This window comes from Pongo pygmaeus, chromosome 2 (genome assembly GCF_028885625.2).
Source record: "Pongo pygmaeus isolate AG05252 chromosome 2, NHGRI_mPonPyg2-v2.0_pri, whole genome shotgun sequence".
In the NCBI taxonomy this organism is placed as follows: domain Eukaryota; kingdom Metazoa; phylum Chordata; class Mammalia; order Primates; family Hominidae; genus Pongo; species Pongo pygmaeus.
This window is the reverse complement of record NC_085930.1, coordinates 98,864,868-98,889,959: the sequence shown is the minus strand read 5'-3', so window position 1 is coordinate 98,889,959 and position 25,092 is coordinate 98,864,868. Positions and strand designations below refer to the sequence as shown.

General features: G+C 44.1%; 1 protein-coding gene across 1 annotated transcript in view; it reads left to right on the top strand.

Annotated features, from left to right (window-relative positions):
* The window catches only part of CACNA2D3 (calcium voltage-gated channel auxiliary subunit alpha2delta 3), a 924,385-nt gene that overhangs the window by 494,503 nt on the left and 404,790 nt on the right, over window positions 1–25,092 (top strand). Inside the window, exon 11 of the mRNA XM_054481187.2 lies at window positions 5,777–5,890. Coding sequence (XP_054337162.2) covers window positions 5,777–5,890 — 114 coding nt within the window. The remainder of the gene's footprint in view (window positions 1–5,776; window positions 5,891–25,092) is intronic.

The window sequence follows — 25,092 nt, the reverse complement described above, 5'->3', positions numbered from 1 at the left end:
GTTTTAGGGTACATGTGCACAATGTGCAGGTTAGTTACATATGTATACATGGGCCATGCTGGTGTGCTGCACCCATTAACTCGTCATTTAGCATTAGGTATATCTCCTAAAGCTATCCCTCCCCCCTCTCCCCACCCCACAACAGTCCCCAGAGTGTGATGTTCCCTTCCTGTGTCCATGTGTTCTCATTGTTCAATTCCCACCTATGAGTGAGAATATGCGGTGTTTGGTTTTTTGTCCTTGCGATAGTTTACTGAGAATGATGTTTCCAATTTCATCCATGTCCCTACAAAGGACATGAACTCATCATTTTTTATGGCTGCATAGTATTCCATGGTGTATATGTGCCACATTTTCTTAATCCAGTCTATCATTGTTGGACATTTGGGTTGGTTCCAAGTCTTTGCTATTGTGAATAGTGCCACAATAAACACGTGTGCATGTGTCTTTATAGCAGCATGATTTATAGTCCTTTGGGTATATACCCAGTAATGGGATGGCTGGGTCAAATGGTATTTCTAGTTCTAGATCCCTTAGGAATCGCCACACTGACTTCCACAAGGGTTGAACTAGTTTACAGTCCCACCAACAGTGTAAAAGTGTTCCTATTTCTCCACATCCTCTCCAGCGCCTGTTGTTTCCTGACTTTTTAATGATTGCCATTCTAACTGGTGTGAGATGGTATCTCATTGTGGTTTTGATTTGCATTTCTCTGATGGCCAGTGATGGTGAGCGTTTTTTCACGTGTGAGGGAGCTGCTCTGCTACGTACAAAACCCCGACCCAGAAGCAGGTCGTCTACGAATGGTTTAGCGCCAGGTTCCCCACGAACGTGCGTTGCATGACGGGCGAGGGGGCAGCCGCCTTTCCGGCCGCACCCTGTTTCCTAGGACGAAGGGCACTCCGCACGGGACCCCGGTAAAAGTTATTTCTTGAACACACACATACACACACACACACGCGCTTAAAATTGTGATTGTGGCTGGAGCTTAGAATGGTCAGAGGTTACTATAATTAAATGGAGTTAATTCTGTCTTACAGTTACCTGCATTTCAGTTTTGGTATTTGCTCAGATGACTTAAAGGCTTGCAGTTGTTGATACAAACGGCTTTGAAAGGAGCATTCAAATAAACTTCTAAGCCCCTTCAAGCTATTGATCTCTGCTGCATTCATTAGATTCTGTAAGAACACAGAGCCAGTTTGCTACAGTAGTTAGCATCTACCTTGTCATGTGACAACTGCAATTATCATTTTTGGCGATGAATGTGATCTTTGCAGTGATTACCTTTTAAAATTTTTTCTTAGCCAATTAAATAAAATTCGGTGACATTTCAAAGACTGTTAATCACAACCAAATGCTCTAAATGTCAGGATGCATTGAAAATTTCACTGCTAACTGATGAATCACTGAGCTAATTGTAGTTCATCATCAGGCCCTTGTCATTGTTATTATTATGGAAAACACTTTCATCACTCTCGCTATTCAATAAAAAAAGTTTTAGACAAATATGAAGAGAAAAGATATTACTCATCAAAACATTTGAATTTAATTGCATTCTTCAAAATTCTCCAGCTACAGATTGCAGCAGAGAATACCAGGGACTCAGCCAGAGAAGAAAGTACTGTTTTTAAATAAACAGCTCCTGGCAGCTCTTTATTCTAGTCCACGTTATTCAGATATCTTCTTTTTTCCTCTCTTTCTTTCCATGTGTTTGGGAAAATTTTTCCAGGATGTTTTCAAATGAGTTCATGAACAGTGGCCCTAGAGCATTCTGTTTTTTTCCCCTTGAAGCTTCTGTGACCTGAAGCATAGATTACTTTTATGCATTGGCTTGTGTCTGAGTTTATTCAATGGTGCGAAGGCTGTGTTTAATGCAGTCTCCCCAAAACATCTCCAGAACAACCTGTTGAGAAGACCAGGCTGCAAGGCTATTTTTTCTTCTGCAGTAAGGACAGAGTCTTAGCAGCTTCCCAGAGTTGGAAGGACGATGTCCAGATATTTATTGAGACTGAAGTTTGGTTGAAGGTGGACCTTTTAATGGGAGATGAGGGAGGGGGCTTGGCTAGGATCAGGTAAGAATCCTAATATTTCTGTTGAGGGTTGGTGAACATAGCAAGGGAGAGATTTTGAGGTCAGGGGTTCAGTCTTAGGGTGTAAATTGTCCTTTGATGCTTTCTATTGAATAATTGATGGGTCTTTCAGTAAGTTCCTGGAATAAGCAATGAGGTTATTTGCGAGTTTTACCTTCCTGGGCAAGCATTTTCTGGAATAGTAAGTTATGTTGATAAAGACAGTAGAATAGTGGTCGCGTGGAAAGCTTTGTGGTGTGATAGTGGAGTTTCCAGGTGTTTCTACCTACTAACATGACCGTGTCAGGGGCTGCGTCTGCTCATTAACTCAATTGTACATGTGCAGTTGGAGTTGCAGGAGTGGCTGCCAGGTCCAGGACTAACATGAGGAAAGTGTCTGGGGCACCACATGTAAGGAGCACTCACCCTCAGGATCAAAGCCCTGGTGACTCCCCTGTGACCCTGAAACCCTAAAAGGGATGGAGGAGGTAGAGACAGGAGGAGGAGATTAACACTTTTGGAGCCCCACCACCTATCCATTTGCTCACTGACCTTCCTGTATTACTGAAAGGCCATATTGTGTGCCAAATTGGAGAGTAGATTCTAGAGCTTGATGGTCTGGATTCAAATCCCGGCTATGTCAGATAGTAGCTGTGTGACCTGGGGCAAGTTAGCTAATCTCTCTGTGCCTTAGTTTCCTGCCTGTAAAATAATGATAGCGTTGCAAGACTTTTCTTTAGCTCAGCTAAAGACAGGATCCTTGTCACATGGCCACGAAAGTTTAGACTTGCAGAAGTTTGAAGAGTAAGAAAAATGGGATTTATTGGGCAAAAAGGGAAAAAAGGGAAACAGGTACTAGTCCCGCTAGTACATGCTTCTTCCCAACTCACAGATTGAATTCTAGGTTCCTCACGGAAGAAGAGGGACCAGGGTCCTCCCTGCTGCAAATGACACAAACTTCTGTGGCTCCATCCCAGTGCACATTCCTCCCAGTGTACAGGCTGGTTGGAGTTTTGCCAAGGAGCCCTTCCCACCTGACTGTCTCAATAGTGCCTACCTCAGAGGCTAGTAAGGATTAAGTAAATTCGTGTTAATGCACGTAGCCTGGCATATAACAAAGATTGAACATTTAACCTGTGGTGTACCAACCACTTAAGGATGTTATTCTTGTCTGTGGAAGAATGAAAGCTCTGGAAGGAAACTTATCCCAGGCACACAGCTGTGTTGCTGAGATGACATCGAGTGCTTTCCCCTATGCCATGGTACCCTGTGTGTGATTTGAGTTGGCTTTGCTGTATCTCCGTATGGCCATAAGGCAATTCCATTCATCCATTTATCTATCTATTCATCTATCCAGTTATGTATGGTCTTCTCTCAAGTTACTGCAACTTCAGACTCCACATCAGAAGTCTAAGTGCATGAAGACTAGGCATTAATATCTTTAATTTGAATGCTTTAGTAGGTCTCATTCACCAGTGGCCAGCCAGCAAAGCCAAGAGTAGCCACCATCCCTCCCCAGTGTCATGGTTCAATAGATTTAACCTGCCAGGCCCACTCCCACTCAGTGCCTTTGCACTTAACATTTGCCCTTTCTGGAATATCTTTCCCTCAGATACTCACATCTTTCAGGTACAATTTAAATGTTACCTTCTCAGTGAGGTCTTCCCTGACTATGGTTTCTAGAATTGCCTGCTCCCATTTCCTGTCCTTCTTTGCTTTCTTCTTTCCCTACCCTTAACATCACCATTATCAAACATACAACATAGTTTACTTATTTACCTTGTTTTTGTATGTCTTCCCAAAGAGAATCCGAAGCTATATGAGGGAAGAGATTTTTGTATGTTTCATTCCTAGTGCTGTGTGGGCACTTAGCAAATAATTTTAGAACGAATGAGTACACTTTGCAGATTTTAATAGAGAAGGTTTTTACTTACTGAAGGTTGAAGATTTTTTATGTGTTTCCCATCTCTCAGCATTGACATGTAATTGTAGGGATTTTAAAGGACATGGTATTCCTTTCAATTGCATCATTAATAGCATTCATTAAGGGAATTTTTCACCCCGATTCCAGGGAAGGACATTCTGCTCTGGCAACCATATTCAGTCACTCTAGCTGCCTACTACTCAACAAAGGCTGAGAGCTTCTAAAATCTTATATAAAGCTGAAAGTTGAAGAAGTCTAGGGTTTTACATACCAGTGAGCGCAGTCTTAGAACTTCAGCATGCCATACATGCTAACATATAAACTAATACATTAAGTTTACATGCCGACAATATAAATTTGAAACGAACCGATATTAAGAAAATACTTGGGCCTCTCATGTGAATTGTCATGTTACTGACTTTCTCTCTATATGCCTGAAACGTCCTTGATTTTATTATATGCTGCATTCTGTACTCATCAGATCCACTCAAACTAGCCTCATTTAGATTTTTAAAGAGATGTTGTCTCTTAGGTAGCCCGTTGCTCATATAATGCGTCCCTAAAACATTTCTGTGCCAACTCCTTTGGTCTTATTTCCTAAAACACAGTCCATGCCTGAAGGTAAGAGAGGTTGTGCAATCCTAGACCCTTCCCTCCCACCTCATGTGTATTTTTTGAAATCCACGTGTGATCTGTATTTGGATCTATTGGGGGAAAAAAAAAAAGCCAAGGTCCATAAAGTATTTAAAGATATTTATTCTGAGCCAAATATGAATGACTATGTCGTGGAGTACAGCCTCAAGGGGTCCTGAGAGCATATGCCTAAGTTGTGGTCATGTTTCAGCTTGGTTTTATACATTTAAGGGAGACTGAAGTTACAGGCAAAGACATAATACACGTAAGGTATACATTGGTTCAGCCTGGAAAGGCAAGACATTTCAAAGGGATGGGGGCACTTACAGGTCATGGGTGGATTCAGAGATTTCTGACTGACAATTGGTTGAAAGAATTAAGCTTTGCATAAAGAGTTGAAGTCAGCAGAAAGAAATCCTTGAATTAAGAGGGGTTTTGTTATGTAGATGAAGCCTCTAAGTGGCAGGCTTCAGAGAGAATAGATGGCAAATATCTCTTTTCAGACCTTAAAAGATGTCAAAGTCTTAGTTAAATCTCTCCTGGATTAGGAAAAGACCTAGAAAGGGAAGGAAATTCTCTAGAGAATGCAAATATCCCCCACAGAAGACTTTATATGGCCATTTCCAAATAAATTAAGTAAATATATTTTGGAGTAAAATACCTTGATTTCCTTCAGGGCCTACTATCTGCCTTTCAGTGCTATGCCAGAGTCAGGTTGGAATTTTGTATATTATTGCTACAAAGAGTCTGTTTTGTCAGTCTTATGATTGTGGTTTTAACATTAGTGCTGATCAGTTCTCCCAAAATTCCAAAGGGAGGGGGTATAACCAGGCATGTCTGACCCATCCCCGACTTCCTGGCATGGCCTGAAGTACTTTTTCAGATTTCTTTGGGATTCCCTTGGCCAACAGTAAGGTCTGTTCGGTTGATTGGAGGGCTTAGAATTTTATTTTTGGCTTAAAGATCCAATTTGTCAGAGCAAATGTGTTGATCTGTGTGGAAAGACTTTTTGTGTAGGTTGTTCTGGTAGTGGACAGTGTGCTGTCATTTTAAAAGGCTTCCTTAGTTCCAGGTCTCATGTCTTTGGTTTTTCACTGATACACAGAATTCTCTGATGTGTGTACTATTTTGAACTTATTTCTTTCCCTAGTTCAACCACACGGGACAAGGAAGTATCTGCAGTCAGGCCATCATGCTCATAACTGATGGGGCAGTGGACACCTATGATACAATCTTTGCGAAATACAATTGGCCAGATCGAAAGGTAAGTTGATGCTGATCCCGTCTGTGCAGTGGACTCCATTGAGAATCTTTACTGTAATCTCCAGCTTGTCCGTGAGTAAGTGCCTCATGTAGACTTAATCTCATAATGATCTATGGTTTCTCAGCCTTGTGTTTTTTGGTTGACCAAAACTGAAGATTGGCTTTTCTTGTTTTCAAAAATGAAACTTTTGGAGGAGAGAAGAAACTTGTAAAGACATATTGGACGTATTCTGTGAAAAGATTCGTTGTGAAGTGTGCTTCATCCATATTGGGCTGTGCTTTTCTTTATTTTTATTTTCCCTTGAGGCAGAGCTGCATGTTGGGCCCAGCATCTATGGAATGGTGAAATCGGTCATGGTAGCCCTGCAGGCCTCTCCTTTACATATTGTGTTTGTGTAGTTCCTCCCGCAGCCACCATTACCACCCAGAAGCTTCTCTCTATCCCCCACTGCTGTTCCTCACCATTGTCAGAACTTGTCTGTTCTCTATTCTGATCCTGTCTTTGCTTTCCAAGTTGACAGTTATTAACCTTTTGAGGCCATTGTGAGATTATTAATTGACTGATACTAACATTTTTGGTGTATTCTGAGTGCCTGAACTCAGAGGTTTCTCAAGCTGTTATCTTGCCTGAGTTCCCTGGGGAGATCTTTAAAATTATGTATACCTGTATCCTACCCCACCCCTTCAGCAGCAAAATCTCTGGGGATGTGGTTCAGTAATCCATGTTTTTAACAAGTTTCTCAGTGGTCACCAGCCAGTAGACTGACAATTGGTGGTCACTGTCTCACCTAAATGGTGGAATTTTAGCAGGGAAAAGACATCAAAGTGGGTGCTGTTCTGGGGGTATCACAAAGGTGTTTTTCTACTGCATGGGCCAGTAGTGTTATCCTGACTGTCTCTATAGGTACACAAGTCAGTCCAGGCCAAGTCCGTACTGCTTTATCTGTTTTGCATACTTAATTTCTGGGAATTAAACTAATTAAACACGCTGGTAAAAAGAAACAGGAGACAAATGACAGCTGTGTCCTCAACTCTATCCAGGGAGCACATACTCTGAACATGAGATGGGAGGTGTCATTCTGTATTCCCTTAGTCGCTGTTGGTCCACACCTATCACTGGCATCTCACCTCACCAAGTGTGAGCCTGGTCTTTAAGACTACGTACATTTTGTGCAACATGGTCCCCAAATGGGTGCCAACTGCTTCCGCTGCTATCCAGTCTTGAAAAGAGCCATCACCTCTGAAGCTAGAGAAAAAGCTGGCGGTGCTGAGCTGACTGAGTATGTAGGATTCTGAGATGTCTGCTGCCCAGAGGATATCCAGGAATAAATTTGATCAACCATAAACACTGAGTTCAGTCCAACCCTTGAAGTAGATGGAGGTTCACTCTTAGACAAGGTTATATTAGATGTCAGCAGTATTTCATGTGGTAACTTCCAGACACAGGTAGAGGCCAGAATTAGTTCATAATAAACATACATGTTGTGAAAGGAGGAGCCTGCTTGACACAGTTGCACCTCTGTAGCACATGGCCCAGTGCTGAGCGTCTGGCAGGGCCTAATGCACAGCCCTTCCGGGTGGCTTGAGTGACTGAGGGGGCTAAGAGGGAGGCTCCAGTATGAGTAAACATGAGTAGGGCCATGGACATTTTGCAGCCAAATAGAATGTTCACAGATGTCATGACATCTCAAATCCTGGTGAAGGATATTTTGCATTATTTAGAGCCATTTTTAAAAGCAGAAGAAAGTAAAGGGGAGTTTTAATAAGCAGCTCTATGAACAGCAAATGTTTTTTCACATGTTGTATCACATGAATCTTTCCCACTTGGTGACATTCAATGGATAGCATTTACCCAAGAATATTGGTATTTAAATGCCCTGTCCTTACTTGTAGAGGCATAGGATGAGGGCTGCAAAGTCCTAATTCTCCAGACAAAACACAAATTTCAGTGTATCTTTCCAAATGAATAGTATTCATTTTAGGCCAGATGCGTTCTTGGATTAAATGAAACCAGAATTCTGGAAATTTCAACATTACTTAAAGCAGTTTTATCTACTTATCAAGTATTACCAAGCAGAAGTGGATTTTCTTTCTATAGCAAAAGGGTCTTCTTTTATGATTACAAGTTAACAGCAGTCTTTCTTCCCCTCTGCCTTATTCTGGAGAGTTCCACGACATTCTTATACATATACATTCTCTTCTTTATGAACTTCCATGTGAAGGTGCAGGTAATAAACTCGCATAAAAACCCAATACGATTCAGCATTGTGTTACAGTGAGATGATGAGCAATGTCTGAGCAGTCATCTTTCTCCATTATTTTGAATGTTAGCTATTCAGTAGAGAGTTGTGCCATGCTGTAATTGACAATCTTCAAGATTGTAAAAATGGGAAATGGGTTCAGGAGAGAAAAAAATGATCTCAAGGCTGGAATGTGATTCCCATAAAACAGTAGTTCTCAAACTTGAGTGAGCTTCAGGATCACCCAGAGGGCTTGTTCCTCTACAACTTCTGATGCAGTAGATCTGAGTGAGGCTGAGAGTTTGCATTTCTAACTAGTTCCTGAGTGCTGCGGAGGCTGCTGGTGGGGAACCACACTTGTGGAACTACTGCCACAAGAAATAGCCCAAAGAGTAGGGTTTAGATACTCTGCAGGCTTTGCCATATTGCTGCCCTCTATTGACTTTTACAAGTACCCATTTCCTCAGTTGAATTCAGTGCACAGGTGTGTGTTTCTTGGTTCATATTCTGTCTTAAACACTGTCAATTTCCAATCAACATTAAAAGTCAAGATATTTGTATTAGTCCATTTTCACACTGCTATAAAGAACTGCCTGAGAGTGGGTAATTTATAAAGAAAAGAGGTTTAATTGACTCACAGTTGTGCATGACTGGGAGGCCTCAGGAAACTTACAATCATGGCAGAAGGGGAAGCAGGCATATCTTACATGGCGGCAGGTGAGAGAGTGAGTGAAGGGGAAAGAGCCTCTTATGAAACCATTAAATCTCATGAGAATTCATTCACTATCATGAGAACTGCATGGGGGAAACCACTCCCATGATCTAATCACCTCCCACCAGGTAGCTCCCTCAACATCTGGGGATTACAATTCAAGATGAGATTTGGGTGGGGACACGGAGCCAAACCATATCATTATTCTGTAAAATTTTCAAGTTGTAGTTTCTCTCATAATGGATTACACCTGGCACTTTGGGGCCAACATTCCTATATGACAAGGCCACTGCTGGAGCTGAGCAGCAGCTGTCCCCATTAGGCAGCAAATGCATGCTTCCTTTGGACATGACCCTCATCACCACTCTTCATTTCCTCTCAGCCCACTTCACTCATGGTTTCCCTCCCACAGGTGTGGAGTTCCTGACCACTGCTCTAGAGGAACAGGTACTTGCTGTTCCCCAGCCTCCGGGGATTTGTTCCCTTCTCTTAGGTTTGCCTGGAGCCTTCCCTCTTCTCCAGCCAGAGGCCATTTGTCCTTGCCTGAGCCCTAAACTCAAAACTCCCTAGGAACTGTCTTAAGGAAGTATGGCTTTGTGTCCAATACAATAATTGTTTCTGGACCTGTCTTTCATCTTCATTCTTTGGTGAGTCCAAGAGAGCAGGTTCTCTACTTCTGAGCAATCCTATACCTTTCACTGTATCCCATCCTGCCAAGAAGTGTGGTGTAGAGGGCCTAGGGTACCTGCCTGAGCCCTTCCCCCTAGTGTTTATGTCTTGTGTAATCTCTTTACCTTCTGTGTGGGCAGGACCTGTGGCTTGCTTTTAACCAATGGAATCTCGTATAGGTGAAGAGTTGTTTCAAGTCAGTTGATTTTTGAGTTAATCAGAAGGGATATTATCCTGGGTGAGCAGGTTTTCTTTCTTTCTCTCTTTCTCTTTCTTTCTTTCTTTCTCTTAATCTTTTAAGTTCTGGGATATATGTGCAGGTTGTGCAGGTTTTTTACATAGGTAAACATGTGCCATGGTGGTTCACTGCACAGATCATTCTATTACCCAGGTATTAAGCCCAGCATCCATTAGCTATTCTTCCTGATGCTCTCTCACCCCACAAAGGTGCCCAGTATGTGTTGTTTGCCCCCATGTGTCCATGTGTTCTCATCATTTAGGTCCCACTTATAAGTGGGAACATGTTGTTTGGTTTTCTGTTCCTGCATTAGTTTGCTGAGGATAATGGCTTCCAACTCTAACCATGTCCCTCCAAATGATGTGATCTTGTTCCTTTTTATGGCTGCACAGTGGTATATGTACCACATTTTCTGTATCCAGTCTATCACTGATGGGCATTTAGGTCAATTCCATGACTTTGCTATTGTAAATAGTGCTGCAGTGAACATACACATGCATGTGTCTTTATAATAGAATGATTTATATTCCTTTGGGCATATACCCAGTAATGGGATTGCTGGGTCAAATGGTATTTCTGCCTCTAGGTCTTTGAGGAATCACCACACGGTCTTCCACAATGGTTGAACTAATTTACACTCCTGGGTGGGCCTTATTTAATTGAGAATCCTGGAAAGAGGGACTGGACCCTCCACGAGGGCAGAGAGACTCTCCCTGATGGTGTGATGAAGCCTTTATGGCCAGAAACTACGGGCAGCCTTGAATGTGAGAGTGGCTTCCAGCTGACAGCCAGAAAAAGGCTGGACCCTCAGTCTTATAGCAAAAAGAAATGAATTCTGCCAACAGTCTAGGTGAGCTTGGAGGCAAATTCTTCCCCTGCAGATGAAAACACAGCCCAGTTAACACCTTGATTGCAGACTTGTAGGATCATGAGCAGAGGACCCAGCTTGTTTGTGCCCCAACTCCTGACCCACAAAAACTGTGAGATAATGATAACTGTTCTGTTTTAAGCCACTACATTTATGATCATTTGTTATGTAGCAGTAGAAAACTAACAAAAGAAGCAAGGAAAAGGGAGAAAGGGAAGGAAATTACTTACATAGCAATGCTATAAAGCATCCCCAACTCTAGTGGCTTAAAATAACAATAATTTATTATTTCTTGTGATTCTGTGGGTTAACTAGGTGGTGGTTCTATTTCACATGGTATCAGGTGGGGTCCTTGGTGAAGCTAGGAGCTTGACTGTCTGCCTCAGTTCTCCTCTCCATGGGCTTTCTCTCCACGTGGTGTCTCATCCTCCAAGGCAACCCTGTGTGTCCACTGTCCTCAGTACAGTAGACTGGATTACCTTACAGTGTAGCAGCTGGGTTCCAAGAAAGGGAAAGCAGAAGGAAGTTGGGGAACAGACCAGGGGAGCATTTGTGAGTGTCATTTGTAAAAGCTGCCTACCATCCAACAGGACCTTGCTCCAAGCAACTGCTTAATAAAGCATTTTAGAGTGAGTTGGAAGAAGGAATGCATTATTGGTGATTTTAACTGTGAGCCTATGAAGGCAGCATCATGATTGCTTATGCAATGTGTCCCTTGCCAGTATTTCATTTCTGAGAGCAGAAATGAGGAGCTATTTATTCATTTATTGGATGCCATTTACTTTTGCCTAATATCCATTGGTTATGACTTAACAGCAGCTCTTACACGCTTGGAATAAAATATGAACTCCAATATGAGAGGAACTTGTTCCAGGACCTGCTCAAGAAATAAAGCTGCATTCACTTAAATTAGAAAAATGGCTATGCCCACCATCTATGTAGTTGCTCTTCCAAGTGAACGAAAAAAAGGAAAAGTCATGGAATTATTTATCATTACCTCCCCCTGATGCACAAGACAGAGAAGCAATAGCTGGATAGGTAAGAAAATGATTTGCCAGGTTATTTAAAGGAGAGTTTGGCAAACTGTGGTCCATGTGCCAAATCTGGCCCATTGCCTGCTTTTGCAGCTTATGAGTTATGAATGATTTTCACATTTTTAAATGTTCAAAGAAACAATATTTCATGGCATGAGAACATTATATAGAATTCAAATTTCAGTGTCCACAAGTAAGGTATTATTTTGACATAGTCACACCCATTTGTTTACTATTGTCTGTGGCTGATGGCAGAATTGAGTAGTTGTGACAAAGACCAGATGGCCCGTGAAGCCTAAAAAATTTACTATCAAGCCCTTTAAGAATATGTTTTCCCACCACTAATCTAAAGGAACCTTTTAAAAATTTAGACCAACCAGCATATTGCTGAAAGTCATTGAGATACCCTCAGAATTTCATGACTTTGCTGAATTCAACAGAAGATGGTAATGATGGTTTTTCCCTAGTTTTCCACTGCTTTTTTTTACTTGAATACATGATTGTGTTAGTCTATTCTGCATTAGCATAAAGAACACCTGCGGTTGGGTAATTTATAAAGAAAAGAGGTGTATATGGCACATGGATCTGCTGGATGTATAAGAAATATGGTGCCAGCACCTGCTCTGCTTCTGTTGAGGGCCTCATGCTGTTTCCACTAATGGCAGAAGGTGAAGGAGGAGCAGGTATGTCACATGGTGAGAGAGGAGGAGGCAAGAGAGAGAAAAGGGGTAGGGCCAGGCTGTTTTTAACGATTGGCTCTCACATGAACTATTAGAATGAGAACTCAGTCATTACCATGGGGCAGCACCAAGCCAATCATGGAGGATCCACCCCCATGACCCAAACACCTCCCACCAGGTCCCACATCCAACATTGGTGGTCAAATTCCAACATGAGATTTGTAGGGGGCAAACATCCAAACTATATCAGTTACACTAGCTAGATAATAAATGGTGGAGGGCTGGGAGACTTGATGCCGAATACTCCTTTTCATGCTGGAGCTTCTCTTACCAAAATGTTTAGCAGCCCTTTCTCCTTTTCTGTAATGAGTAGTTCTCTTTTCTTTCCCTCTCTCCTTGCTTCTCCATCAGTGCTACTATCAAGACTGGGATATCTTACATGGTGATGGGATTGCTTTGAGGTAGAGTAGGCTGCCAGGCTGCCCAGCCTTGGCCTAGAACGTTGGAATGTAGGGTCTTTATAAATGCTAGACTTGACTGCCCCTTGAACCTGGTTTTGGTGATGACATGGACACAGGACAGAATTTCACAGCTTTCAGGTCACTGTGGTAACAGGGAACAAACACCCTGGAGAGAAATTAGGCTCCCTCTGCAGAGGCTCGGGAAATCAGAGACTCCCTGTCTCAGTCAGCTTGGGCTGCTATGACAAAATATCAATGACTGGGTGGCTTATAAACAACAGGAATTTATTGCTCACAGTCCTGGAGGCTGGAAGTCTGAGATCAGGGTGCCAGCATGGTAAAGTTCTTTTTGAGGCCCCTCTTTTGGGTTGCAGACTGCTGCCTTTTCTTGGTATCCTCACATGGCATTGAGTCTAATGAGGAAGCAAGCTCTCTCATGAGTCTCATAAGGACACTAATCCCATTCATGAGGGCTCCACCCTTATGACCTCATCTAATCCTAATTACTTCCCAAAGGCCCCAACTCCTAATACGATAACAATGCAGGCTAGGATTTCAACATACGAATCTTTGGGAGACACATTCAGTCCATAACACTGTCTGTTACTATGGGGGCAGAGTTGACCTATCCATAAATTAATAACCCTTATTTTGCCTTGTGTTACACTTTAGGGAGTGAGGATTTGACCTGTAACTGTCAAATAACAGAGCTCATCCTAACTGCTTCTACTGTAGGTAAAATAATGACATACTGCCTAGGTGTGCAGGTGAATGGTGACCCATCCACACCTGTTAGATGTCACTGCATGAACTGACCCTCGCCTGGTTGTGTTTTGAGCCACAGAAGCAGTACTAGAATGTTCTACTTCGTCTTCATTTCCCTGAACCTGAATTTTCCTCAGTGAGCTAATTTTTTTTTTAGGGTGATATTTCAAACAATTGTAGGGTAGCTTGTTTTTTTGTTTTTTGTTTTTGTTTGTTTGTTTGTTTGAGACGGAGTCTTGCTCTGTCACCCAGGCTGGAGTGCAGTGGTGTGATCTTGGCTAACTGCAACCTCCGTCTCCCGGGTTCAAGTGATTACTCATGCCTCAGCCTCCCGAGTAGCTAGGATTACAGGCAGGCACCACCACACCCAGCTAATTTTCTTTTTTTTTTTTAAACAGAGTCTTGCTCTGTTGCCCAGGCTGGAGTGTAGTGGTGCATGTTCTTGTCTCACTGCAACCTCCGCCTCCTGGGTTCATGTGATTCTTCTGCCTCAGCCTCCCTGGTAGCTGGGATTACATGTGTGTGCCACCACACCCAGCTAATTTTTATATTTTTTTAGTAGAGTTGAGGTTTCACCATATTGGCCAGGCTGGTCTTGAACTCCTGACCTCAAGTGATCCACCTGCCTCAGCCTCTCAAAGGGCTACAATTATAGGTGTGAGCCACCGTGCCAGGCCTACTTTTTGTATTTTTTATAGAGAAGGGGTTTCACCATGTTGGCCAGGCTGGTTTCGAACTCCTGGCCTCAAGTGTTCCACCTGCCTCAGTCTCCCAAAGTGCTGGGATTACAGGCCTGAGCCACTGTGCCTGGCCCTCAATGAGAGAATGTTTTAAACCAATTTCTTATACCTCAATTTATAAGACAATACTAATGATAGCTAATTCCTACTAAATGCTGAGTGTCAGAGACTGTTCTAAATGCTCTATATGTATCTAATTCTCACAGAAACCTCATGAGAAGTATACTATCATTATCTCCTTTCACAGTTGAGGAAACTGAGGCATGAAGAGGCTACATTCAGGATTCTCTGACTAGCACTTGGTGGACCTGAAATGACCACTCCAGCACTCAAATGCTGGGCCTAGACCCTTAACCAGGATGCAGACATCTTGAGAACAAAACAAGGTACAATGACCATAGGTCAGAGGAAGAGCTGTCCACACTCTATACATTGTCATCAGGACAGTAAGTCCTTTTCCTTAGCCTCCCGCCCCCAGGTACAGGAGGGTCTGCAGAATGTCAGGAACGAAGTTAGGAACGAAGCCACTGATGCACGGCTGCTGCCAGCCATTGAAAAATCACTTCATGTCAGGGGCCCAAGACAGACGCATGGTACTTCCCCTGTGGTGGAAACTGTGATTTCTCTTCCTGGGTGTGGCATTGGGGCCTTGGGCTCCATCCAGGTGCTTCGGACCTCAGAAAGCAGGTGGGAGGACAGTGTGCATTCTCTCCAGGTGACCCCCACCATCCTCTAGTAAATGGCTATCTAGGTAGCCACTCTTAAGGGAATCCTCTCCTCTGCTGGTGTTGGGGAAGAGTCAAACACTCTGTTACTTTAGCTCACTGTGTAATGCTTAGCCCCACCCAATGGGGAGCACTTCCAGTAGCATTCTTATTTTGCAGATGAGGGAGCTCAGAGGATTTAAGTCCCTTGCCACTGAGCCCACAGCAATGAAACTGGAAGTCTCCAGTTTCATGTCCATATCCAGCTGTCTCCATATCTACTACTCTTAAATTGTAGCACATTGGAGTCACTGAGGGGTTGGCAGTGGGGGGACTTGCCAAAAGTGATTCGTGGGCTCCATTTTCTGCAGGCAGGACCCCAGCATCTGTGTTCATAGGTGGCTCATAGATCATACTTTGGGGTTTTGAGGGGGTTAGGGTGCCCTCCGGGGCTTGGCAAAGAGTGTTTGTGCAAGCCAGAGCATGTCCAGAAGTGCCACTCAGTGTGGTTGTATTCCCAGTGAATTGGACAGGGTCCAATCAGGAACAGGCACCTACCAGTTATTTGAACAGAGAGAATTGAATGTTTAAAATTGCAAATCAAGTATTGATGAGATGAAAGGACAAAAGAGAACTCTAGGTTTTCTTGGAAGTAGCAACTGCAGGCAGCAGCCACCACCTCAATAGTTCGTATGGGAGGAGGGGCAGAGGAAAGAGAGGTTACTAAAATTTAGAAGCTTGGGGGAGAAGCTCTATCAGGCTGGGACCCAGACCTCTGGGAAGGGCATGCCGGCTGGCAAGTGCTAAGGTCTCTGAGCTCACAGGAGGGTCCTGTGGGGATGCGAATCAGACTTTTTAGGAGGGAGTTCTGGGGTCTCTGAAGGAAATGCAATGAGACTGATTCTGTGAGTGTTGGAGAGCTACTAACTAGGTTAATTTACTGCTACTGGAATGAGCTGTCCTTGCTGGAGTGAAGAAACCCTGCTAGGATGAAGGCGTTGGGAATGAGAATCCAATGGGAAGCAAACAGGAAGGTCCCTCTCCCTCCTCCATGGATGCAACATCCTCCTATTGACTTTATTAGCCAGACCAGGCAGACCCTAGCCAGGAATAGCTGGCAAAGCAGAAACGTGGTTTGCAGAGCCCCAGCGCCAGTCCCAAGCCGGGGGCCCAGCCTCACAGAGCCCAATCCAACGTGTGCTTGCTGCTGGACCTGTTAGCTTATTGGCTGGAATACCCAGTAATGACTGGAAGCTTGCTGCATGAATTCTGTATTATTTGCAATCTACTGATATGTCAAGTTCTTATTTCCTAGGTTTTTATTTCTCTTGGACTATTGAGTAGGGCTCTTGGGGGTGTGGATGGGAGGGCAGTGCTGCCTAATGAAAAAAGGGTAGTGTCTGGATGCTGACAACTCAATTTCTCCGTCTGTAAAATGGGGCTAATTATACACACCTGGCAGTATTGTTAAGAATTAAACAAAATGATGTGCTCCCAAGCTCAGTGCTGGGCACACAGCAAGCACAGTACACAATGGCTATATCATTATCATCGTTACCATAATTTTCAACCACTCGCATTGTTAAAATCCATCTGCTGTAGTTAAAACATAGTTGTACTGGATGGATTTGGATGTGGGAAATAGAAAGTGCTCTTTTATCCCGAATATGGATTAATCTTGTGTGGTGTTGTGGTTGACTTAGAAGAAGATTAAAGTATTCTACTGCATTTCCAAAACATACCCAGGTTTTTCTTTATCACCTATTTCATGAATAAATATATGTGCATTATCCATTTTACCTAAACTCCTGGTATCTATCAAAATATACTGAGAAATATTTGACCAGTCGGTATCATTAATTAATGATAAATAGTAGCTAATGTTCATCAATTCAAATAAGTTTCAAGAAACAAGAGCCTGTCTGTATTAGTGAAATATAAAAAGGAGGTTTGAAAAGTAGTGTCACTTTTGTATTATTTGTCCATTTTCTAGAGTAGTGGTCAAGGCTCAGACTACCTGGGTGGGTATCTAGGGTATCTAGGCTTTACTGTTTCTGATATGAGTGACTTCAGGCAAGTGATTTCCTCTCCTTGTGCTGTGGTTCCCTCATCTAGAAAATAGGAGACAAGAACCATGTCCCATCTTGCAGGGTTGTTTTTGGGCAGATTAGTAGTGCCCAGTGTCTACTGAGTCCTTGAGGGGAGGCAAGTGCACAGTGAACATTAGCGATGGAGAAGATTATGGCCCGTGGGACCCTGGACCAGGATCAGCAGGTGCCTCTGAGTAGGCATCCTCAGGCAGCCTGTGCTGCTGTGAACACAGAGAGGATACAGACTTGGCATGGTAGATTTGGGAATGTGTATGGCCTGATGATTGGTTTTCAAAGCACTTAATTCTCCGAAGTGACCTTGCATTATTTTCTTATCTCATTCACTCCCTTGGCAAAACTCTCCCAGTAAGTGGTTGGATGGGAAGCCTCCCAGCAGCCTGTTTGTGAGAAACCATAGACTGTGAACTGGCTGGGACCCTAGTGAATGGCGGTCCCCTCCAACAGAGGCTGCTGGTCTCTGGCAGTCAGAAACTGCCCAGTGGCATCCCAGGAGAGCCAGCCTGGCTGAGCCCCATCCTGCCTGTCTGTGAACTCATCGGGCAAGCTGTGCCCACTTTCCTGCCATTTCCTTTGAAGGATATGCCAAGGAAGGGAGCTGAGCAGCACTGAGAAGAGAGCAGGGCAGCCTCTCCCAGTTAGGAAAAGTGCCCAGTGTGCAGAAAATTAGGGGCCCACAGGCCTGGCAGCCAGCTGTGCTTCCCCACTCCCTGACACCCTGCTACCTGCACATAAGGTGCAATCAAATCGCATGACTTCCCAATTCTCAGATGGATTTATTTCACCAGAAGCAGGCAGGCATCCTGGCCTATTCTCCACACAGCAGCAGAGAAACCCTTCCCCCTTCCCCAGTTAGAATTGGTACACAAAAATTGCACATAATTATACAGTTGGTGCATGCGGATGTATATATATGTTTATGTTATGATCACAGTTTCATGCGCGTCCGTGTGAAGAGACTACCAAACAGGCTTTGTGTGAGCAACATGGCTGTTTATTTCACCTGGGTGCAGGCAGGCTGAGTCCGAAAGTCAGTGAAGGGAGATAGGCGTGGGGCCGTTTTATAGGATTTGGGTAGGTAAAGGAAAAAAGGGGGTTGTTCTCTGGCGGGCAGGAGTGGGGGTCACAAGGTACTCAGTGGGGGAGCTTTTGAGCCAGGATGAGCCAGGAGAAGGAATTTCACAAGACAATGTCATCAGTTAAGGCAGGAACAGGCCATTTTCACTTCTTTTGTGGTGGAATGTCATCAATTAAGGCAGGAACCGGTGATCTGGATGTGTATGTGCAGGTCACAGGGGATGTGATGGCTTAGCTTGGGCTCAGAGGCCTGACATTCCTATCGTCTTATATTAATAAGAAAAATAAAATGAAATAGTGGTAAAGTGTTGGGACAGCGAAAGTTTTTGGGGATGGTATGGAGAGATAATGGGCGATGTTTCTCAGGGCTGCTTCGAGCGGGATTAGGGGCAGCGTGTGAACAGGAGATATTAAGCTGAAGGAAGATTTTGTGGTAAGGGGTGATATTGTGGGGTTGTTAGAAGGAACATTTGTAATTTAGAATTATTGGTGGTGGCCTGGATATGGTTTTGTATGAATTGAAAAACTAAATGGAATAAGAGAAGGAGAAAAACAGGTATAAAAGGTCTAAGAATTGGGACGACTCAGGACATCTGATTAGAGAGTGCCTAAGGAGATTCAGCATAGTCCTGCCAGCAAAGATTATTTATTTACTTCAAGAGTTAAGAGTGGCAGTTTGGGGATAGCACCAGGAGGTATCAGCTGTGATGGCTTGGAGAAACAGTGTAAACCGGCAGTGTAAACAAGAGCAGGGCATGTATGAGTAGTTGAGAACGGTGAATAGGAGTATGACTAGACAGAAGATAGTAGGGATGACAAATTTTTTTTGGTCACAGTCTAAGTTGGTCTGGTGTCTGGAATGAGACTGGGGCGTAATAAAAAGGAGCGTCTATACAGGAGCTCAAATGGGCTGTACCTTGTAGCATTCTGAGGACAGGTCTGACTTCTGAGAAGGGAAAGTCGTAAAAGTATTGTCCAGTCCTTTTTAAGTTGGTGGCTGAGCTTGGTGAGGTGTGTTTTTAAAAGACCTTTAGTCCGTTCTACTTTTCCTGAAGACGGAGGACCGTAAGGGATATAAAGGTTTCACTGAATACTAAGAGCCTGAAAAACTGCTTGGTTGATTTGACTAATAAAGGCTGGTCTGTTATCAGACTATATAGAGGCGGGAAGGCTAAACTGAGGAATTATGTTTGACAGAAGGGAAGAAATGACTGTGGTGGCTTTCTCAGACCCTGTAGGAAAGGACTCTACCTATCCAGTGAAAGTGTCTACCTAGACTAAGAGGTATTTTAGTTATTTGACTCGGGGCATGTTGAGTAAAGCTAATTTGCCAGTCCTGGGCTGGGGCAAATCCCCGAGCTTGATGTGTAGGGAAGGGAGGGGGCCTGAATAATCCCTGAGGAGTAGTAGAATAGCAGATGGAACACTGAGAAGTTATTTCCTTGAGGATAGATTTCCACGATGGAAAGGAAATGAGAGGTTCTAAGAGGCAGGCTAGTGGCTTGTACTATAGCATAGCCTGCCTTTGCTGGTGTGTGGCGATTAGACCTGGTGGAACTACCATCAATAAATCAAGCGTGATCAGGGTGAGGAATAGGAAAGAAGGAAATATGGGGAAATGGGGTGAATGTCAGGTAGATCAGAGAGATACAGTTATGGGGGTCAGGTGTGGTATCAGGAATAATGTAGGAGGCAGGATTGAAGTCCGGGGGCCAGGAACAATGGTAATTGTGGGATTTAACAAAGAGTGGGTACAGCTGAAGGAGCCAGAGAGCAGAAAGTATATGCGTCAGATATGAGGAAGAAAATAGATTTTGGAAGTTATGAGAAATGTAGAGAGTAAGTTGAGCATAGTTTGTGATTTTGAGGGCCTCTAAAAGTATTAGGGCGGTAGCAGCCACTGCACGGAGACATGATGGCTAGGCTAAAACGGTTAAGGTCAAGTTGTTTGGACAGAAAGGCTACAGGGTGCGGTACTGGCTCTTGTGTAAGAATTCTGACCGCACTAACAATGCCTAGGAAGGAAAGGAGTTGTTGTTTTGTAAGGGATTGACGTTTGGGAGATTAATCAGACAGGATCAGCAGGGAAAGCACTTGTGTTTTTATGAGAATTATGCCAAGATAGGTAACAGATGAGGATGAAATTTGGGCTTGACTGAAGTAATGGGTGCTATCTGCGAAGCCTTGCGGCAGTACAGCTCAGGTAATTTGCTGAGCCTAATGAGTGTCAGGGTCAGTTTAAGTGAAAGCAAAGAGAGGCTGGGACAAGGGGAGCCCGGGAATAGTGAAAAAAGCATCTTTAAGATAGAGGATGGAATAATGAGTTGCGGAGGAAGGTATTGAGGACAGAAGAGTGTGCGGGTTGGGCACCACAGGATGGACAGGCAAAACAATTTGGTTGATAAGGCGCAGATCCTGAACTAATCTGTAAGATTTGTCCGGTTTTTGGACAGGTAAAATGGGGGAATTGTAAGGAGAGTTTATAGGTTTTAGAAGCCCATGCTGTAGTAGGCGAGTGATAACAGACTTTAATCCTTTTAAAGCGTGCTGTGGGATAGGATATTGGCGTTGAGCGGGGTAAGGGTGATTAGGTTTTAATGGGATGGTAAGGGGCATGTGATCAGTTGCCAGGGGAGGAGTAGAGATGTCCCATACTTGTGGGTTAAGGTGGGGGGATACGAGAGGAAGATGCGAAGGAGGCTTTGGGCTGGGGAGAAGGGCGGCAATGAGATGCGGCTGTAGTCCAGGAATAGTCAGGGAAGCAGATAATTTGGCTAAAATATCTCGGCCTAATAAGGGAACTGGGCAGGTGGGGATAATTAAAAAAGAGTGCATAAAAGAGTGTTGTCCAAGTTGGCACCAGAGTGGGGGGAGTTTTCAGGGGTTTAGAAGCCTGGACGTCAATACCCACAACAGTTATGGAGGCAAAGGAAACAGGCCCTTGAAAAGAAGGTAATGTGGAGTGGGTAGCCTCCGTATTGACTAAGGGGACGGACTTACCTTCCACCGTGAGAGTTACCCGAAGCTCGGCATCCGTGATGGTCTACCGGGCTTCCGAGGTGATCGGGCAGCGTCAGTCTTCAGCTGCTAAGCCGAGAAGGAGTCAGTCAGAGAGCCTTGGGCCAGAGTTCCAGGGGCTCTGGGAGTGGCTGCCAGGTGAGTTGAACAGTCCGATTTCCAGTGGGGTCCTGCACAGATGGGACGCGGCTTAGGAGGAATCCTGGGCTGCAGGCATTCCTTGGCCTGGTGGTCAGATTTCCGGCACTTGTAGCAAGCTCCTGGGGGAGGAGGTTCTGGAGGGATGCCTGGCCGCTGCGGTTCAGGCGTTTGGAAGTTCTTGTGTGCTGGAGATGTGGCTGGGGTTTGTCTCACAGTGGAGGCAAGGAATTGCAACTTTTTTCTATTATTGTATACCTTGAAGGTGAGGTTAATTAAATCCTGTTGTGGGGTTTGAGGGCCGGAATTTAATTTTTGGAGTTTTATTTAATGTTGGGAGCAGATTGGGTAATAAAATGTATTTTGAGAATAAGACGGCCTTTTGACCTTTTAGGGTCTAGGGCTGTAAAGTGTCTCAGGGTTGCTGCCAAACGAGTCATGAACTGGGCTGGATTTTTATATTTGGTGAAAAAGAGCCTCAACGCTATCTGATTTGGGATAAAGAAAAAGGAGCATTAACCTTGACTATGCCTTTAGCTCCAGCCACCTTTTTAAGAGTAAATTGCTGGGCAGGTGGGGGAAGGCTAATCATGGAACGAAACTGTAAGCCGGACCGGGTGTGAGGAGGGGAGGTGGTAAAAAGATTATAGGGTGGAGGAGCGGAGACTGAGGAAGAATTGGGACCTAGCTCAGCCTGGCGAGGAGCAGCCTGGGGAGGAGGGGAGATGTCAGATGGGTCTGTAGAAAAGGAAGATTAGAAAGACTCAGCGACGCTTGGGGTTGGGACTGAGGGGAGAGGCGGGAGGGAAAGAAGGAAGATTTGGGACGAGTTGCACTGGGCACAGAGACTAGGCAGGGACCGATGTGTAGAAGAATGCCTGGACGTCAGGCACCTCAGACTGTTTGCCCATTTTACGACAAGAATTATTTAGATCTTCCAGGATGGAAAAATTGAAAGTGCCATTTTCTGGCTATTTGGAACTACTGTCGAGTTTGTATTGGGATCAAGCGGCACTGCAGAAGAAAATAAGATGCTTAGATTTTAGGTCAGGTGAGAGTTGAAGAGGTTTTAAGTTCTTAAGAACACAGGCTAAGGGAGAAGGAGGAGGAATGGAGGGTGGAAGGTTGCCCATAGTGAAGGAGGCAAGCCCAGAGAAAAGAGAGAGTAGAGACACGGAGGGAAGGGGTTCGGGGGTTCTTACCCTCCAGGAAAGCGGGAAAGGGGTCAGGGCACAGAGATACGAGGTCAGGGTGTGGAAATAAGGGATTGGGGCACAGAGATATAAGAGGTTGGGGTGCAGAAATAAGGGATCGGGGCGTAGAGATATAAGGGGTTGGGGTACTTGTCCTTCCCCCAGAAAAGCGGGACTTGCTGCTAAGGGTGAAGGAGAAGGGGTTGGGGGTTTTTTGCCCCCCAGAAAGGCAGAGAAGGGGTAGAGACATGGAGAGAAGGGGTTGGGGTACTTGCCCCTTCCCCAGAAAAGCGGGACTTGCCCACTAAGGGTGAAGGACCAAGGCAGGTGTCCCTGCGTGGTCTGACACCTCTGAAACCTGGTTGAATAATCAAAGAGGCGTCCCTGCAATGATTAAACACCAAGGGAAGGCTGCCTTCCCTAGTCCGTGACCGGCGCCAGAGTTTTGGGTCCACAGATAAAACGTGTCTCCTTTGTCTCTACCAGAAAATGAAAGGAATTGAAATTAAGAGAAGGGAGAGATTGAAATGTGGCGCCAAGATTGAAAGGAGAAAGAGGTTGAGGGATAGTGAGGGAGGTTGGAGAAGAGAGTAAAAAGAGGCTGATTACCAGATTTGAAATTGGTGAGATGTTTCTTGGGCTGGTTGGTCTGAGGACCTGAGGTCGTAGGTGGATCTTTCTTACGGAGCAAAGAGCAGGAGGACAGGGGATTGATCTCCCAAGGGAGGTCCCCTGATCCGAGTTACGGCACCAAATTTCATGCGCGTCTGTGTGAAGAGACCACCAAACAGGCTTTGTGTGAGCAACAAGGCTGTTTATTTCACCTGGGTGCAGGCGAGCTGAGTCAAAAAAGAGTCAGCGAAGGGAGATAGGGGTGGGGCCATTTCATAGGATTTGGGTAGGTAAAGGAAAAAGGGGGGTTGTTCTCTGGCGGGCAGGAATGGGGGTCACAAGGTATTCAGTGGGGGAGCTTTTGAGCCAGGATGAGCCAGGAGAAGGAATTTCACAAGACAATGTCATCAGTTAAGGCAGGAACAGGCCATTTTCACTTCTTTTGTGGTGGAATGTCATCAATTAAGGCAGGAACCGGTGATCTGGATGTGTATGTGCAGGTCACAGGGGATATGATGGCTTAGCTTGGGCTCAGAGGCCTGACACACAGCCCAGGTGATAAACATATTTATCACCTTCAAATATTTCCTTGTGTCCCTTCTTTTTTGTTCTGTTTTTGTGATTAGAACACTTAACATGAGATCTAATCTCTTACCAATTTTTTGGGTGCATAGTACCGTATTGTTAACTATAGGCACAATGTTATACAGCAGATCACTGGAACTTTCTGATCTTGTATAACGGTAAATTTATACACATTCAACAACAGCTCCCGTGATGTCTCTCCCTGCTGGCCCCTAGTAGCCACCATTTTGTTATCTACTTGTATACCTCTGACTATTTTAGATGCCAGGTAGATAAGAAATTCCACAGTATTTGTCCTGTGACTAACTTAATTCACTTTGCATAATGTCTTGCAGGTCCATCCATGTTGTAAATGATAGGATTTTCTTCTTTCCAAGGCTGGATAAGATTCCATTGTATGTATATAAGGTCAGGCGCAGTGGCTCACACCTGTAATCCCAGCACTTTGGGAGGCCGAGGCAGGCGGATCATTTGAGGTCAGGAGTTTGAGACCAGCCTGGCCAACATGGTGAAACCCCATCTCTACTAAAAATAAAAAATTAGCCCGGCATGGTGGCACATGGCTGTAATCCCAGCTACTCAGGAGGCTCAAGCGGGAGACCAGGAGGTAGAAGTTGCAATGAGCTGAGATTGCACCACTGCATTCCTGCCTGAGCAACAGAGTGAGTGAGACTCTGTCTCAAGAAAGAAAAAAGAAATTATATTGTATGTATACACTACATTTTCTTTATCCATTCATTTGCCAATGGACATTGCATTGTTTCCATATCTGGGCTGTTGTGAATAGTGCTGCAGTGAACATGGGTATACAGATATCTCTTTGAGACAGTGATTTTATTTTCTTTGGACATATACCAAGAAGTGGGATTGCTGGATTATATGGCAGTTTTATTTTTTAATGTTTTGAGGAATCTCTGTACTGTTTTCATAATGGCTGTACCAACTTACATTTCACCAACAGGGCACAAGTGTTTCTTTTTCTCACCAATACTTGTTATATTTTGTCTTTTTGGTAATAGCCATCCTAACAGGTGTCAGATGGTATCTCATTGTGGTTTTGATTTGCATTTCCCTGATGATGAACAATGTTGAGCAGCTTTCCATTTACCTGTTGACCATTTGTATATCTTCTCTGGAGAAATGCCTATTCAGGTTCTTGGCCCATTTTTAAAATCAGGTTATTTGTTTGCTATTTTTAGGAATCTCTTATGTTTTGGAAATTAACCCCGTATCAGATAAATGGTTTATAAATAATTTCTTGGAGATGACACCAGAAGCATAAGCAACAAAAGCAAAAAATAGATAAATGGGACTACACCAAACTAAGAAGCTTCTGCACAGCAACGGATACAATCAACAGA